The 18,866-nt window shown below is 41.5% G+C and overlaps 3 protein-coding genes across 3 annotated transcripts; all 3 read left to right on the top strand.

The window, feature by feature from the left end:
• The first annotated feature begins 310 nt into the window (after positions 1 to 310).
• On the top strand, positions 311 to 1,237 carry LOC117443140 (olfactory receptor 11A1-like). Its single transcript, XM_034079089.1, has one exon. It carries the CDS (start codon positions 311 to 313, stop codon positions 1,235 to 1,237), a length of 927 nt encoding a protein of 308 aa, XP_033934980.1.
• Positions 1,238 to 9,786: 8,549 nt separating this feature from the next.
• On the top strand, positions 9,787 to 10,713 carry LOC117443148 (olfactory receptor 4B13-like). The gene has a single exon (XM_034079098.1). It carries the CDS (start codon positions 9,787 to 9,789, stop codon positions 10,711 to 10,713), a length of 927 nt encoding a protein of 308 aa, XP_033934989.1.
• Positions 10,714 to 13,981: 3,268 nt separating this feature from the next.
• LOC117443145 (olfactory receptor 11A1-like) lies at positions 13,982 to 14,920 on the top strand. Its single transcript, XM_034079095.1, has one exon. It carries the CDS (start codon positions 13,982 to 13,984, stop codon positions 14,918 to 14,920), a length of 939 nt encoding a protein of 312 aa, XP_033934986.1.
• Positions 14,921 to 18,866: the final 3,946 nt, after the last annotated feature.

Genomic DNA, 18,866 nt, shown 5'->3' with positions numbered 1-18,866 from the left:
GCACGTCTGCATCTGGTGGTGAAACCCTGAGTTACAGAAGGAGGATCCCTGAAGGATGACGTCAGTGAGCTGCAGACAGAAGGTAAAAGCAGCAGCTCAGAGTTTCAGCTCAGTGAGGGGAGCAGCACCTCACACACTCTGGATCTCTGTATTATACACATTGATATAGGACGCTCAGTTTGGATCATCTGTCTTATGTGTTCTCATGATGAGGAACATGTGTTCACTGTTATTTCCATGTTTAAAGTGACATCTCCATCCAGGTAATGCACTGCTCGTGTTGTGATGCTTGAAGAACCACAGGAGGATCATGATGAACTCTACAGAAGCTTCTTATTTTATACTGACTGCATACTTCGACACAGGGTTTTTTAAATACTTGTTCTTCATGATTGTCATGTGCTTGTATGTGTGTATTTTAGGTGCCAACGTGTTGCTGATTGTGGTTATCTGTGTGAACAGGAGCTTACATGAACCTATGTACCTTTTTCTGTGCAGCCTGTTTGTAAATGAACTGTGTGGTAGTACAGGGTTGTTTCCATTCCTTCTGGTTCAGGTCCTCTCTGACATCCACACTGTTTCTGCTCCGCTCTGCTTCCTGCAGATTGTTTGTATTTATTCATATGCAAGTATACAATTTACTAACTTAGCCGTCATGTCTTATGACAGATATCTTGATATCTGTTATCCTCTGCAATATAACTCACGTATGACTTCTAACAGGGTTTCCATGTTTATTGCAGTGTCATGGTTATATCCATTTATTGCCATTTGGATTATGGTGTCTCTGACTCTTTCTCTGCAGCTGTGTGGGAACATCATTAACAAAGTTTACTGTGATAACTTTTCCATTGTTAAGCTGGCCTGCTCTGACACTACAGTCAATAATGTGTATGGAATCTTTATTACTTTTTTCTTAATCATGTTTCCTGTTTCTCTCACTTTGATCTCGTACATGAGGATCCTCAGAGTGTGTTTCTCTGGCTCCAAACAGACCAGACAGAAAGCTCTCAGTACCTGCACACCTCACCTCGCTTCCCTGCTAAATGTGTCTTTTGGGTCTTGCTTTGAAGTATTACAGAGCAGATTTGACATGAAATATGTGCCGAATATATTGCGCATTTTATTATCCCTGTACTTTCTAACATGCCAGCCTCTCTTTACCCCAGTCCTGTACGGGCTGAAGATGTCTAAAATCCGCATCATATGTAAGCGCCTGTTGTACGGTGAAGTGTAGGTCATCAAGAGATTGCAGAGACAGAGAATGAAAGGACCCTGACTTCAGCAGTATTAACTCTAATGACGTGTCTCGTTCACTGTGTGCAGAGGAAGGAAATGAAACGTGCAGCTGTACATGTGCTGAGCTTGATGCTGCTCTCTCTTTCTGTTTCTTCTCTTGCTTTTCACTTCTCATATCAGTCTCAGTGATTTTAGGAGAACCCTGAAAGGTCCATCAGTCCGGATGTTAGGAGTGAAACTGAAGTTAAAGCTGAATGAAGCTCCTCGCTGTGAACACACACAGAGCAGCTTCATATCAACTATGTTCCCAATATGTTGACAATATGTTCACCTTCGTATTCTCTAACATGTAATGTGTCCCAAATATACATCCTGTGTAAGAATCTGCTGCTAGCCTGTGTTGGGAATAACATGTAACAGGATGGTTCAGTTTGAGTCAGAAGAGGAATAAAAAATGCTTGCCTCAATGGTTATTCTTTTGTCCTCTAATTCTATCCTCTCCTCGTACACGAGGATCCTCAGAGTGTGTTTCTCTGGTCGTAAGCAGAGCACACAGAAAGCTGCACACCTCACCACGCTTCCCTCATCAACTTCTTTGAAGAATTGTAAAATATTACAGGCCCAACATGTTGAGTCTATTAAAACAAATATATAACTTCCTTACATGCCCACCTCTCTTCAATCCCATAATGTATGGCCTTATAAAGAAACAGTAAGATGTGTCGAAGTGTGTTTGCTTCTGAAGTGAAGATCAGTGGTTGTGTCAGGAAAAAATAAGCTATAAATGATCAAAGTGTGCTCCATCATTCAAAGTGAATATCTACAGATAGGGAACATTTAGTCAGCTTTTTTTATTTAAACCTCTAAAGCCCCAAGCCTGTTTTTCAGGTCTCAGGCTCCAAAATGACATTCCCAGAACAAATGAGCATATCTTCTAAAAGGGTTAAATTAATAATCTTTTTCTGAAAGCAATGATAAACCTGTGAGTTGGATGTAGAAGAGTCAGAATCAATATAGATGTTTTTTATTTTAAAGTAAATTCAGATTGAACATAGTAAAAACATTTAAATGATAGTGTCTGTCCAAAAATAAACCATTACTTATAGTGAAAACCAGCCTTCAATAGACTAAAAGCTTTAGGAATCCAAACTATAACATATAAGTACCCTGTATCAAGATTGATGCAAAACAAGCGACATTTGACCTTTTTAGAGAGGTTTAGAAAAAAAGGACACCTCTGGGGTTATTTGGGTGGATTTGCCGTTTCTCTGGAACCCATTGGTCAATTTTGATGATTGACACCTCTTTCTAACCGTTAGAGCCAATAGAATCGAGGGGCTGATCCTAAATCCACATACACGTACACCATGAGGAGTGAGAGTGATGCGCATAAAGTTTGCTCGAATGTAAAGCTACGTTACACTCGTAGCGTTTTTATTGTTTTGATGCCATTGAACACAACTTTTGATCAGAACAACAGCAAAGGTAAGAATATTATGATGTCTGGGTTTGCTTCCCATGCCACGAGTCCTGGTCGCTCAGTGATGATACTGATATTTCTGGAATCTGTGGAATCTCAGATTGATAGCTGATGTCTTGTTTGTGCAGATCCAATAAGTGGTGGAGTGTTTCTGCCGTGAGTTCTGTGCTAAGTGCGTTAGCATTATTTCGCTCAGGGCTAATTCAGAGGCTCAGCGTTAGACTTGTGTTTCATTTGGCTAAAAATTGTTCATATCGTCAGTTAGCTGAGTTTCTTCCTGTTAAGTGGATAGGACACATTCATAGTTTGTTAAATGTTAAGAAGCCCTCAGACGCTGTTTCTTGCAAGAGAACTGGGACTGTGACAGTTCTAATGAATTCAAAAGATTGGGTCCGGCAGAATATGAGTTTGACAATTTATATTACATATGTTGTTGGTTGATTGTCATTTGCCAAATGAGCTTTGCCCACATTAATACCATTAGGATCAGAAATGTTCATATGTTTATAGAAGTCAGACTTGAATCTCTTTATCCTCTTAGAGAGCGTCTTGCATGTCAAATTATTATTTATTCCTCCACGTGTTCCCTCGCGTCCGTGACCAATTACAGCCCAGCAAAATCTGGCATATACGCCATCTTTTTGGTTCATCAATTTTTGGTTTATACCCAAGTAAAAATCATCCTGATATGAAAATAAATTGTTAATTTTGTAAATGTTGCATACATTTAGACTAAAATAGAATTGGAACCAGCTTATGTTTTAGGTCGGATATGTGTTGTCTTGAGGTCAGAGGGTCTGTATTAATTTCTTTCTGACTATTAATTCAAACCTTCTAATTGACCTATCAGAAGCTATTGAGTCTATGCAAGTTTACCGCCAGGCTCGGATCCACCTGGATCAGCAAGGTCTCACCTCTACTAACTCCTGAAGAACCAGGTTCAATGAACTGCTGTTTTAAGGCAGACGACTTACCAAATCTGTTTAAGCGATCCCTTAGGATTCTAGTATCTGTAATGAGGTGTGGCCCTATCTAAGTGTGTGCAATCTTACCCTAAATCAGGAGAGGACAGCTCATAATTAATTTAGGTTAACAGGTAAGAGAAGCAGAAGCAAGTACACACCAAGATACCCATATATGTGGGGGTGTGTTATTGCTTCCGGGTGTGAGACTGGACATGTCCAGACTTGCCTCGAAAATGAAACTAAAGCTTACAGTAATATCCCATTGAGTCAGGGGCCTTTTGCTGTTAGAGTAAGGGTGTTCTCCCACTGCTGAATAATGACGCCATTAGGGATAAACTATAACAGACCTTAGACTCTTTCATGTCTATATTTATGCCCCTTTTCCACCAAACCGATTCCAGAGGCTACAGCCTGATTTAGTTCTGGTTCTTCCTGTTTCCACCGCAGCGGAGCCAGCCCTAAGCACCAAAAACCGGTTCTTAGCTGACCCCACTCGCAAGAACCAAGAACCAAGAACCACGAACCAATACTTCTATCTTTTGTCGGAGGGCGGGATTAACCTAATCAACAACAACAAAATGCCGCAAATTCTGTTCAGCAACACAGACAACTAGGAGCCAGGATGGATGCCAGTGAATCAGAATCAGAATACTTTTTTTAGTCCCACGGAAGGGGCATTTGCGTAGTTACAGCAGGAAAAAGAGCCACAGACAGCTTAATCTTACATATGTTATATATGTTACATGCATTAAAAAAAGTACTAAGTTATGATATAATAAAAAATATGATACAAAATAAAAAGTTAAATAACAACAAAGCTGGCCTACTACAGCTACTGAGCTTGCAAGTAAACAAACGATAGATCTAGCATGCTAATGCTAGACAGCATGTATCTCCATAGCAACGAACGTTAACGCTGTCGATATGAGGGATTTCGGCGCTGTGTGGGTGTCATAAGAAGGCACGTAAACATGTATGTGATGACACAAACGATGACGCAGCTTCACTGGAGCTTCACTCGGGCTCTGAGCGATGGAAACACAAATGGTGCTACAGAGAAGAACCGGTTCAGCACCAGAAAAGCACAAGAACGGATCTTGAACCGGATCCGGTTTGGTGGAACAGGGGCATTAGTATATAAGTATAGAGCTTCCTGAAATATAAAGCATTTGACATTGTGGAATATAAAAAAAACAAGATGTTGATGACTAGAAACCAAGATGGTGACGACCAAAAAACAAAATCGTGACGACTAGAAACCAAGAAGGTGAAGACCAAAAAACAAGATGTTGATGACTAGAAACCAAGATGTTGATGACCAGAAACCAATATGGTGACGACTAGAAACCAAGATGGTGACGACTAGAAACCAAGATGCAGACGACTAGAAACCAAGATGGTGAAGACTAGAAACCAAGATGGTGACGACTAGAAACCAAGATGGTGACGACTAGAAACCAAGATGCAGACGACTAGAAACCAAGATGGTGACGACTGAAAAACAAGATGTTGACGACTAGAAACCAAGATGGTAATGAGCAGAAACCAAGATGGTGAAGACTAGAAACCAAGATTGTGACAACAAGAAACAAAGATCGTGACGAATAGAAACCAAGATGTTGACGACCAAAAACCAAGATGTTGACGACCAGAAACCAAGATGGTGACGACCAGAAACTAAGATGGTGACGACCAAAAAACAAGAAGGTGAAAACTAGAAACCAAGATGGTGACGACCAAAAAATAATATGGTGACGACTAGAAACCAAGTTTGTGATGACCGAAAAAGAAGATGGTTACGACAAGAAAAAAAGATTGTGACGACCAAAAACCAAGATGTTGACGACCAGAAACCAAGATGGTGACGACCAAAAAACAAGAAGGTGAAAACTAGAAACCAAGATGGTGACGACCAAAAAATAATATGGTGACGACTAGAAACCAAGTTTGTGATGACCGAAAAAGAAGATGGTTACGACAAGAAAAAAAGATTGTGACGACCAAAAACCAAGAAGTTGACGACCAGAAAATAAGATGGTGACGACTAGAAACCAAGATGGTGACGACCAAAAACCAAGATGGTGACGACCTAAAAACAAGATGGTGAGATCTAGAAACCTAGATGGTGAAGACCAGAAAACAAGATGGTGACGACTAGAAACCAAGATTGTGAAGACCAAAAAACAAGATGGTGACAAATACAAACCAAGATGGTGACGAATAGAAACCAAGATCGTGATGACTAGAAACCAACTTCTTGACGACCAGAAAATAAGATGGTGATGACTAGAAACCAAGATGGTGATGACCAAAAACCAAGATGGTGACGACAAGAAACCAAGATGGTGACGACCAAAAAACAAGATGGTGACGACTAGAAACCAAGATGGTGACGACTAGAAACCAAGAAGGTGACGACCAAAAAACGACATCGTGACGACTGGAAACCAAGATGGTGAGATCTAGAAACCAAGATGGTGATGACTAGAAACCTAGATGGTGAAGACCAGAAACCAAGATGGTGACGAACAAAAAACAAGACGATGACAACGAGAAACCAAGATGGTGAAGACCAGAAACCAAGATGGTGACAACCAGAAAACAAGATGGTGACGACTAGAAACCAAGATGGTGACGACCAAAAAACTAAATCGTGACGACTAGAAACCAAGATGGTGATGACCAGAAAACAAAGATGGTGACGACCAGAAAGCAAGATGGTGACGACCAGAAACCAAGATGGTGACAACCAGAAAACAAGATGGCGACGACTAGAAACCAAGATGGTGACGACTAGAAACCAAGATGGTGACGACCAAAAAACTAAATCGTGACGACTAGAAACCAAGATGGTGACGACCAAAAAACAAGATGGTGACGCCTAGAAAACAAGATGGTGATTTCTAGAAACCAAGATGGTGACGACTGGCTCGGTAGAATTCCAAGTATGTTGGACATTCGAACAGTACTTTGGCGGGACTCAATGACGTAGTATGCTTGAAATAGTGACTCTGGAGCAGCTTTACTCGCAATTGAGAAACACCCTAAGAGTGGGTCGGCATGTCTGGCTGGTGGAAGGGGGTCCAGGAGGCTCCAGGGGCTTGATTGCTCAGAGAACCCCATTCTCTGTCTTTCTGGGGCATGGTTGGGCTGGGCCTCTCATGTTAAGTCAAGACCTCCAGAAAGGGGGTGACTGAGCCAGGCCCATCAGCTGGCTTTGAGCACCCTTTCCTGACCACCTTCCTACTGGTCTTCTGAATTTTCTTAAAGTGAAACGCTTTTTCAATTGGACATACTGACTGCAGGAACTCAGGTCCTCAGCGTGTACAGGGGCTGTGTCTTCAAGGTGCATGCCCCCATGAGGTCGAAAATTACAGGATACGTTCCTGGGCCCCCAGAGACCAACATCTCTAAGTTTCAGAACTCAGTCCATTTGTCTTAAATTCAGTCAAGCCGTCCAGGAAAGGGGGTCATTGAGCAATTTAAGGTAAAACCTAATAGAGGTGTCATACATAATAACCTAATAAAAGTAAATGTAACAACTACTACAGTGCAACAAAACAGGAAGATTAAATGTGGTCTCTTAAACATAAGATCTCTAGCATCTAAAGCAATATTGGTAAATGATTTAATATCAGATTATAATATTGATATATGCTGTCTCACTGAAACTTGGTTGAGACATGAAGAATATGTCAGCATAAATGAGGCCACTCCACCCAGCCATATCAACACTCATATTGCTCGAGGCACGGGCCGAGGAGGTGGAGTTGCAGCAATCTTTGACTCAAGTTTACTTATCAATACTAAACCAAAATTAAATTATACCTCCTTTGAAAGCCTTGTTTTTAGTCTTACGCATCCGACCTGGAAAACTTTGCAGCCAATCTTATTTGTTACAGTGTACCGTGCACCAGGTCCTTATTCAGAATTCTTATCAGAATTCTCTGAGTTTTTATCAACTTTGGTTCTTAAAACAGACAAAGTAATTATCGTAGGTGACTTTAATATTCATGTTGACGATGATAAAAATAGCCTTACTGTTGCATTTAACTCTATATTAGATTCTGTTGGTTTCCGTCAGAGTGTAAATAAACCAACCCACTGCTATAATCACACTCTCGACCTTGTTCTGACTTATGGTATTGAAATTGAGCAACTATTAGTCGAATCGCATAATCCTGCTTTATCCGACCATTTCTTAGTAACTTTTGAAGTACTGTTACTAGACTACAAAGCATTAGTCAAAAGCTCCTGCAGCAGAAACCTATCTGTTAGTGCTATAGCCACATTTAAGGAAGAGATTCCACCAATACTTAACTCGATAGCATGTCTGCATGTAGGGGAGGAAACGTATACAAAATGTATACCACCCCAAATTGATCATGTTGTTGATAGTGCTATAGATGCGCTGCGAATAAAATTAGACTCTGTTGCTCCTTTGAAAGAGAAGAAAATAAAACAACATAGATTAGCTCCATGGCCGAAACCCGCAAAATAAAGCAAAAGTCGAGACAACTTGAAAGTATATGGCGTTCCACTAAACTTGAAGAATCTCGTTTGATTTGGCATATTACTCTCAATGAATATAAGAAAGCACTGCGTAAAGCGAGAGCAGCCTACTACTCTTCATTAATAGATGAGAATAAGAATAATGCAAGATTTCTTTTCAGCACTGTAGCCAGGCTGACAGAGAGCCACAGCTCGATTGAGCCTTCTATTCCCTTAGCACTTAGTAGCAATGATTTTATGTGCTTTTTTAACGATAAAATTGTTACTCTTAGAAACAAAATGAATGACCTCTTGCCTTTGACCAGTATAGTGTTATCAACAGCTCCCGGAAACCTAAGTTCTAATATTACACTAGATCGTAAACTAGAATGCTTTTCAGCCATAAACCTTGAACAATTAAATTCAATGATTCTCTCTTCTAAACCATCAACATGCATGTTAGACCCAATTCCAACTAAGCTGTTGAAGGAAGTTTTTCCATTAATTAGCACTTCTTTATTAAATATTATGAATATGTCTTTATTATCAGGCTATGTTCCACAATCATTCAAAGTAGCAGTGATAAAACCGCTTCTTAAAAAGCACAACCTCGATCCAGAGGTTTTAGCCAACTATAGACCTATTTCTAATCTTCCGTTCCTCTCAAAGATTCTTGAGAAAGCGGTCGCAAAACAGTTGTGTGATTACTTAAAAAACAATGATTTATCTGAAGATGTTCAGTCTGGCTTTAGAACACATCATAGCACAGAGACAGCTCTGGCTAAAGTCACAGATGACATTCTAATAGCCTCAGACAAGGGACTTGTCTCTATTCTTGTTTTGCTTGATCTCAGTGCTGCATTTGATGCTATCGACCATGACATCCTATTGCAAAGACTAGAGCACTTAGTTGGCATACAGGGAACTGCTTTAGGCTGGTTTAGGTCCTATCTATCTGAACGCTCTCATTTTGTACGTGTTAATGATGAATCTTCCACGCAAATCAAAGTTAGCCATGGAGTGCCACAGGGCTCAGTGCTCGGACCTATTTTGTTCACATTATATATGCTTCCGTTTAATATATAAACTTTCATTGTTATGCGGATGATACTCAACTATATTTATCAAGGTTGGACAGTCACTTTCTCCGTCTTTGCACATTGCCACCTTGGTTTTGGAGCGTCACCCTCGTGGTTCTTGGCTGCCACCATCTGGGTTTTGGTTCGTTCAGTGATGCTGTCTGAAGCGATTGAGACAATCTTTTACCAGGGACATTTTACTGAGATAAGCTAATGACATTTAACCAACACATCTTTGAGGTTTTCACATTAGTCAGTAATTATTAGAAAACAGTTTGTTCTTTGAGATCTGCCCAGTAAAACCCCTCCCACACTGCGTCTCCCCCCTCCACATATTGTCAGATAGTACAGGTCCCTGTCATGAGCTCTGGCCGTGACTCCAGCTCAGGAGTAGCAGGTGAAACACAACTGTTGTCTGACATTTGTTTCACATTTGACACAGGTTTCTGTTGCTGATGTATAATTGTTGAATAATGCTGTGTCTGTGCTAATCTTTAACACAACGTTCTAAATCTTTAACAACAGGAGGATCATGGTTAACTCTACGGAAGCTTCCTATTTTATACTGACTGCATACTCTGACACGGGGGTTTTGAAATACCTTTATTTCCTGATCATTCTTGCTTTGTATTTTTGTATTTTAGGTGCCAACGTGTTGCTGATTGTGGTTATCTGTGTGAACAGGAGCTTACATGAACCCATGTACCTCTTTCTGTGCAGCCTGTTTTTAAATGAACTGTATGGTAGTACAGGGTTGTTTCCATTCCTTCTGGTTCAGGTCCTCTCTGACATCCACACTGTTTCTGCTCCGCTCTGCTTCCTGCAGATTTATTCTGTGTATACATATGTTTGTGTGGAATTTTTGAATTTAGCCGTCATGTCTTATGACAGATATCTTGCTATCTGTTATCCTCTGCAATATAACACATATATGACTTCTAACAAAGCTTCTTTTCTTATTGCAGTGTCATGGTTGTTCCCTTTTCTTGCAATTGTTGTTCTGATATCCTTAAGTGTGTCTTTAACGCTGTGTGGGAACATACTCGATACAGTGTACTGTGGGAATTACTCCATTGTTAAGCTGGCCTGCTCTGACACCAGGGTCAATAACATTTATGGACTCTTTTACACGGTCATCTCCATCATCATTCCTCTGCTTTTAATCCTCTACACGTACATGAGGATCCTCAGAGTGTGTTTCTCTGGCTCCAAACAGACCAGACAGAAAGCGCTCAGTACCTGCACACCTCACCTCGCTTCCTTGCTTAACTTCTTCTTTGGAGGTTTTTTCCAGGTATTACAGAGCAGGTTTGATATGAGCAGTGTTCCCAACATGCTGTGCATTTTATTATCCCTGTACTTTCTAACATGCCAGCCTCTCTTTACCCCAGTCCTGTACGGGCTGAAGATGTCTAAAATCCGCATCATATGTAAGCGCCTGTTGTACGGTGAAGTGTAGGTCATCAAGAGATTGCAGAGACAGAGAATGAAAGGACCCTGACTTCAGCAGTATTAACTCTAATGACGTGCCTCGTTCACTGAAAGCTCACCCCCCGTTGTCTGTTATTATGTTTCTTTAATTATACTTTAATATTCTATATGAAGCAAAGCTATATGATCAACATGATGTTTCACGGACCCTAAGTTCTTCTGTTGTGTCTAAAACTGCAAAAAGAAAATACCTTTTTCCCTGAAAGCTGTTTCTATTTAGTTTAGACGTGTATTATTAAAACGTGAACAAGGAGTATGAAATATGGACATTCCTATTTACCGGGAAATAAATGTTGTTTTCATGAAGCTGGTTGTGTGTGTGGTGTGTGTGTGTGTATTTTGCACGTTTCATTCCCCTGTAGCAAACATGCAGTTTACTTTAGACAGCATGAAAGAAGTCGCAGACTCACGTGTAATGTGTGTCTTATGGAAGAGTTCATAATTATAAGATTACTACCATTTGTATTCTTAGATGCCATTTGTTGTTATGGTCGTGCAAAAAGGTGCAGCTTGTTTCACAGTGAGTAACAACAACGCATTTCAATTGGAATGATGTCAATACCACCAACAAATGGTTTAATACATGTGATAATATTGGGCCCAAAAATACAAGCCTTTAGTTTTTTGAGGTACATTAACTTCCCAGTCCCTTATTCAAATCATTGGGTCCTAAAAGTAATCAAATAATAATAGCTCTAATAGAGTTAGTTTCCCTCACTCAAACTGTGCGTAATTCCTCCAGTGGCTCAGTCAGTAGGGACTTGGACTGGGAGCCGTAGGGTCGCTGGTCCAAGTCCCCGACCAGACCTAAATATGGAGTGTGGACTGCTACTTGGAGAGGGCCCAGTTCACCTCCTGGGCCCTACCGTGGCACCCTTGAGCCAGGCGTCAGACAACCCCCCCCACTCCCATTGCTCCCGGGCGCTGTGCAATAGCTGCCCACTGCTCCTGGTACTAGGATGGGTTAAAGAGAACACATGTCACTGTGTGTGCTGTGTCTGACCATTAAAGAGGGTTTCATCCCTCCAATTCTAACTATCTATCTATCTGATTAAAATAGCTCATACTCTCTGGGCCTTATAGAAGCAGAAGATACCCACACATTAACACCACTTTATGATTTCTGAAGTAAGAAGCTAGGGTTGGGCTATAAAGGAACTACAGGACGGTCACATGACAGCAGCGACATGCAGTCAGGGGAGAAACAACAAATAAATGTCTCCACTGATCTCTGTTGTAAAAGTGACTTCTGATTCCAATCGCTTTTGATAGTCGAAATCGGCAAACTCGGAGCGCTGAGATGATATTTAGGCTCGCTGGTCTCATCATACAACGGCAATGAAAAAAGCACCAGGGGAGGCAGCCATAACCTCTGCGGCACTGAAGGGGGCGCACGTTGCTACTGTTATTCTACGCAGAGAGGGTAGACGCAAACAACAAGCTAGACTTTTGAAACCAGAGGAAGATAAGGAGGACTTTTACAAAACAGTAATAGAGATTGTTGTCCAGAAGGAGAACATGGACTTCATCTTCAAGTCAAGGTAAGACCAACATTGTATTGAAAATGGGATCTTACTAAGAGATAACAGTCCAATATTTAAATGAAACTACATTTTTTGGGTATCCTTTTGTTGAAAGGTCTGTTTACAGTTTATCGAAACATCAGATTAAAAAAGCTTTTTGCAAATAACAGAATATTTCGATTAAGGTACAAATATAATTTGTATATCTGACTGAAAGAGTCAGTGCCTCACCAGCCATGAACCTCACCGCACGTCACTGCATGACACGTCACTGCATGACACGTCACCACCGCTAACTTAAAGGCGGCTAATGTCGGGCTATAAAGGAGCTACAGCACGATCACATGACTTCACGTCACCACCGCTAAGCTAAAGGTGGCTAATGTTGGGCTGTAAAGGAACTCCAGCACGGTCACATGAATTCACGTCACCACCGCTAAGCTAAAGGCGGCTAATGTTGGGCTATAAAAGAACTATAGCACGATCACATGACTTCACGTCACCACCGCTAAGCTAAAGGAGGCTAATGTTGGGCTATAAAGGAACTACAGCACGGTCACATGACTTCACGTCACCACCGCTAAGCTAAAGGAGGCTAATGTTGGGCTATAAAGGAACTTCAGCACAGTCACATGACTTCACCTCACCACCGCTAAGCTAAAGGCGGCTAATGTTGGGCTATAAAGGAACTTCAGCACAGTGTGATCCCTCCATCAACGGTTTCATTAATCTCCCGCCAAATGGCGGAGAAACCACAAGTCATTATCGGGCTAACGGTTAGCTACACTGTGTTGAATTTAAACCTCAGGCTAACGGTTAGCTACACTGTGTTGAATTTAAATCTCAGGCTAACGGTTAGCTACACTGTTTTAAACTCTGACATCAGCTGAAATTGTTTAAAATGTATCACAATCTTCTATTTTCTGTCATGTAAATACTTTATTTTGTATATTTTGTTATCATTACTACTCTTTGACTAGGAGGTGCGAGCAAAGCATTTCACTGCTCAATGGAAAGATGTGAAGTATATAATAAACTTTGTTTTTCCTGCAGTATGAATGTTCTGTTATTTGGAAATGTCTCTCTTTGAATACCCACAAATGTTCAATAATAAATCAGAGGGAGAACTTCCTGTGACTTTAAGGATAGGGACGTCCTCTGACGTTAAAAGCTTAAAACACGCAGAGTCTCGGCTCAGTTAGGATGGCCTCTCAGGCTTCAACTGTGTCTGCAGATATATCACAAACCTTTGTGTCTGAACCAGAGACGGGTAAGCTTGAGATGCTTAGCACGAATTATGCATTTCTCATGTGCTGACTGCAGAGAGACTGAATGCTGTTGGTGTTGATGCTTTTGCTGCGACTCGATTACTTTTATTATCATTGTCAAGGCAAAGTCACTTTATTGAATATGGTTTGATCTGCAGGTTATCTGGTAGAATAATGGTGTTAAAACATGTGTGAGATATGTCCAAGGTAATGTCCTTCAATGTCCACAGAACCTCGCTTTACTCTGATATGTCAAAGAGAAAAGCTGAACATCTGGAGATTTAAAAGGCTGACAAACAAATGTTCTGCATCAAAAATGTATTTATTGTTATTGCAGCTTTACTATGTGATGCATGTTAACATTTAAACTTCTTTTAGCAGACCAAATGTGACTTTAGTATTATTCCTGTTGTTCCTGTGCACAGTATTCTGAACCAGTGGAATCATGGTGAACTCTACTCATATTTCATATTTTATACTTGGTGCTTACTTTGAAACAGGGGTTTCTAAGTACTTGTTCTTCATGATTGTCATGTGTTTATATGTGTGTATTTTAGGTGCCAACGTGTTGCTGATTGTGGTTATCTGTGTGAACAGGAGCTTACATGAACCTATGTACCTTTTCCTGTGCAGCCTGTTTGTAAATGAACTGTATGGTAGTACAGGGTTGTTTCCATTCCTTCTGGTTCAGATCCTCTCTGACATCCACACTGTCTCTGCTCCGCTCTGCTTCCTGCAGATTTTCTCTGTGTACTCTTATGCAAGTGTGGAATTTACTAACTTAGCCGTCATGTCTTATGACAGATATCTTGCTATCTGTTATCCTCTGCAATATAACTCACGTATGACGTATAATATGGTTGTTGTGCTTATTGCCGCCATCTGGTTTCCTCCTTTTTTTGCTGTCTTTGTCACGATATCACTGACTGTGTCTTTAACGCTGTGTGGGAACATCATTAACAAAGTGTACTGTGATAACTACTCCATTGTTAAGCTGGCCTGCTCTGACACTACGGTCAATAATGTGTATGAACTTATTGCCACTTTTTTCACCGTCTGTGGTCCCCTATCTGTATTTGTCTTCACGTACATGAGGATCCTCACAGTGTGTTTCTCCGGCTGTAAGCAGAGCAGACAGAAAGCTGTCAGCACCTGCACCCCTCACCTCGCTTCCCTCATTAACTTCTCCTTTGGAGTTTTCTTTGAGATATTGCAGAGCAGGTTTAATATGAGCGGTGTACCCAACACGTTGAGAATATTTCTATCATTATATTTCCTCACTTGTCAGCCTCTCTTCAGCCCTATGATGTACGGCCTCAACATGTCCAAGATATACATCCTGTGTAAAAATCTGCTGCTAGCTTGGGTTGGGAATAACCTCTAACACGGCGGTTCCCAAACTTTTTCAGTCAGGCCCCCCTTGTATAATTGGAAATATTTTCGAGCCCCCCCTAATCTGATTCTAAATGAGATTGGTAGAATTCATTGTATATAGTTGTACAAACATAACATTTTATCTGCTAATAATAACAAGGCAAAAAGATCCAACTATAATTGTGTATATTTTATTATGGATTGAACATGAACAAAAGTGCTTGTATTGACAGTACTGTGCCACTGTGAAATAATGAGGCCTAATTGAAACAATTACAAATACTGCTTATCGATCCGGTTCTTTAACCGTATTTTTATAGGTTATTTTTTCGGGGGAAAACTAAACAAATTAGAAACAGAATTCACATTGATTCATTTTATCTATAGTGTGGATTATGGGCTGCTAGCACACATAAAATACCTGCAGTGGTGGTAGTAAGTAGATTTATTCAAGTACTGTACTTATATTGAGGTACTTAAGTATTTGCACTATTGCTTCTTTGTAATTCTGCTCCTCTACAGTTCAGAGGTACATGGTGTACTTCTACTCCACTACATGTATTTAATACCTTTAGTTACTTTACAGATGTGGATGAATGATGTGAAATCTAATCAAGTGTTAAATCAGACTTTAGTTCCACCTGGAGTAAATCCACCAGCTACCCTGCAGCATCCTACTTTTACTTAAGTACTTGATCTGAGTACTTCTCCCACCTTACATGTAATCAGAACAACAGAACTCCAAGTTAAGGAAGTTGAAAGCGGTGCATTTCTCCGTATGAAGATGATGCCTTTTGGCCAGCTGATGACAGATTGCTCGTGTTTCCACCAACATACTTATGGCAAATGAGCATTGCCCACATCTAGCTCTGTAGAGCGTAGAGTAGATTGTCACTTTTGAATGCTCTGTTCTCCACCGGCAGATCTCTGTGTGCACGCACGGTGCTGCCGCAGTGCACCGAGAGCTCCCCACGACCACGTTATGTCATACTTTGTTGATTTGTGCATTATAGCTGAAAGGCTCGTCCACTTTTCCTTTGACTATCGGTTGTGTTAAAAATGTGTCAATTTGATTGATTTTACGAGCAAACAATGTTTGTTTACTACTTCTTCCCAAGCTTCACGCGCCCCCTGCAATGGCGCTGCGCCGTTGGGAACCACTGCTCCAACAGATGAGTTCAGTTTGAGTCAGAAGAGGAGTTATAAATGTTGTCTCTAAACGTCTTCTATCATTTGTTTTCTTTAATAATGTTTAAATCTTCTATATGAAGCAAAGCTACATTACCCCTAAGCACTCTCATGAGAATTTATCGGAGGAAATGTTCATATCAAATTGTCCATTGAGCATGACGTTATTCAATAAATAAAGTCATAAAGTTTAGTAATTTTGAGATTGCGTTGCTTCGGTTGAGTATTTTCACTTTCTCAGATTGTATGTGTGCTTTATAAATGTTACATAACTTTATCAGATGATTACTTATGTATAAGACTACACATGTACGACCAGTCTTACAATCTGTACAACATACGAGAAGTGTATCCTTAGAGTCGACTCTTTAACAGGATAAAAGTAATACATGTGTGTCTGTCGTCCTCCAAGACCAGTCCTATAGTTAAAAATATGGACAAACAATATAAGGAGATATAAACATATGGAGTGTTTTGAACAGTTGAAACCAGGGGACACCATCTTTTTCAGACCAAGACCTAAAGGACGTAACGTAAATGTGTTATATGCATATTGTCCTCATGAATTACATACATTTCATCCACCCCTATTTACCAGGAGCATAAGAAGGGTGGGTACGGAGAGGTGAGGAACAAGTTCCAAGGGATAAGGATCAAGGGGCGAGGAGTGAGGGGCAATGCTTGAGGGGAAGGGATTGAGGGGCAAGGAACTACAGGGTGGAGCAACTATAGAGGGGTAAGTGTCTAGGGGCAAGTTTCAAGGGCAAGGAACAAGACGTGATGAGCTGTTGTTGAGAAGCGGGATCAAAAGGGGAGGTTTGGGGGTGATGGGCGAGTTTGGGGGCTGAGGAGCTATGGTATGGCAGAGGATCCAGGATCCAGGAGTAAGAATCAAATGGTAAGGAGCTATTTGCAAGTAACGGTGATCGATGGGCGAGGTTTGGGGGTTAAGGATCGAGGGGCAAGGACCTACGGGTGAGGATCGAGGGGCAAAGAACGAGGGCCGATGATTCAGGGGGTAGGTGGTGAGAAGAGCGGGGATTGAGGTGGAACGTTTGAGGGGAAATTAGCGAAAGGCGAGGGGTTTGGAATCAAGGGTCGAAGGGCGAAAACTGAGGAGTGAGGATAGAAGGGCATGGATCAAGGGGCCCGGTTTGAGGGGTGAGGAGCGGGGATCGAGGGGGAAGAGTCATGGGGCAAGGATGGAGGCCCGTGGGGCAAAGAGCAAATCTCTTTTTTTTTTTTTTTATTTCAGTGTTTTTTTGTGAATATTGTTACACAACTCCACCTGCACCAGAACCTCTCTCCATCAGGGCCAGAACCTCTCTCCATCAGGACCAGAACCTCTCTATATCAGGGCCAGAACCTCTCTCCATCAGGACCAGAACCTCTCTACATCAGGACCAGGACCTCTCTCCGTCAGGACCTCTCTCCATCAGGACCAGAACCTCTCTCCATCAGGACCAGAACATCTCTCCATCAGGACCTCTCTCCATCAGGACCAGAACCTCTCTCCATCAGGACCAGAACATCTCTCCATCAGGACCTCTCTCCATCAGGACCTCTCTCCATCGGGACCAAAACCTCTCTCCATCAGGACCAGAACCTCTCTCCATCAGGACCAGAACATCTCTCCATCAGAACCTCTCTCAATCAGGACCTCTCTCCATCAGGACCAGAACCTCTCTCCATCAGGACCTCTCTCCATCAGGACCAGAACCTCTATCCATCAGGACCTCTCTCCATCAGGACCAGAACCTCTCTCCATCAGGACCTCTCTCCATCAGGACCTCTCTCCATCAGGACCATAACCTCTCACCATCAGGACCTCTCTCCATCAGGTCCAGAACCTCTCTCCATCAGGACCTCTCTCCATCAGGACCAGAACTTCTCTCCATCAGGACCAGAACCTCTCTCCATCAGGACCTCTCTCCATCAGGACCAGAACCTCTCTCCATCAGGACCCCTCTCCATCAGGACCAGAACCTCTCTCCATCAGGACCGGAACCTCTTTCCATCTGAACAGTTTCTTTCCCTCTGCTATCGGCCTCATCAACAAGGCTCGCCCCCACTGAGACTGACTGTTATCCACCCCACAAACATGATGCATTACATTAATTAGACCCTCCAGAAAAACGCGGGATAAAACCCTTGATTATGTGATTATACATGCGGGGTTTGGATGGGATTTTATGCGTTGAAATCGCGAAATATGCTAAATATTTTTTGGGAAATATTGGGCTGTCTTATTTATTCTCTCTCACACACAACCTGCCACTAACGTTAAATCCCTTTACTATTCAATTAAACACATTCAATGTTTATATATTGTAAAAGCAATTAGGCTATTTTAATCACACTCTCTCACACACACACACACACACACACACACACACACACACACACACACACACACACACACACACACGCACACGCACACGCACACACGCACGTACACACACGCACACGCACACACACACACACACACACACACACGCACGCACACACACACACACACACACACGCACACGCACGCACACACACACACACACGCACACACACACACCATTTGTATTGTATTATTGTATGAGAGGTTCCAGGTTGTTGTGTTTCATATTCATGAGAATATTTGTCATTGTTCAAATGATAATAAACATTAGCATAAAGCATATTTGTCCGTTCATATGTTGATAAGAGTATTAAAAACTTGAACAATATTCCTCTAAGGTACATTTAGAACGGATCAAATATGTGCGATTAATTTGCGA

This window comes from Pseudochaenichthys georgianus, unplaced genomic scaffold (genome assembly GCF_902827115.2).
Source record: "Pseudochaenichthys georgianus unplaced genomic scaffold, fPseGeo1.2 scaffold_546_arrow_ctg1, whole genome shotgun sequence".
NCBI classification, from domain to species: Eukaryota; Metazoa; Chordata; class Actinopteri; order Perciformes; family Channichthyidae; genus Pseudochaenichthys; species Pseudochaenichthys georgianus.
The sequence above is the reverse complement of the archived record's forward strand: the minus strand, read 5'-3'. Positions and strand labels throughout refer to the sequence as shown.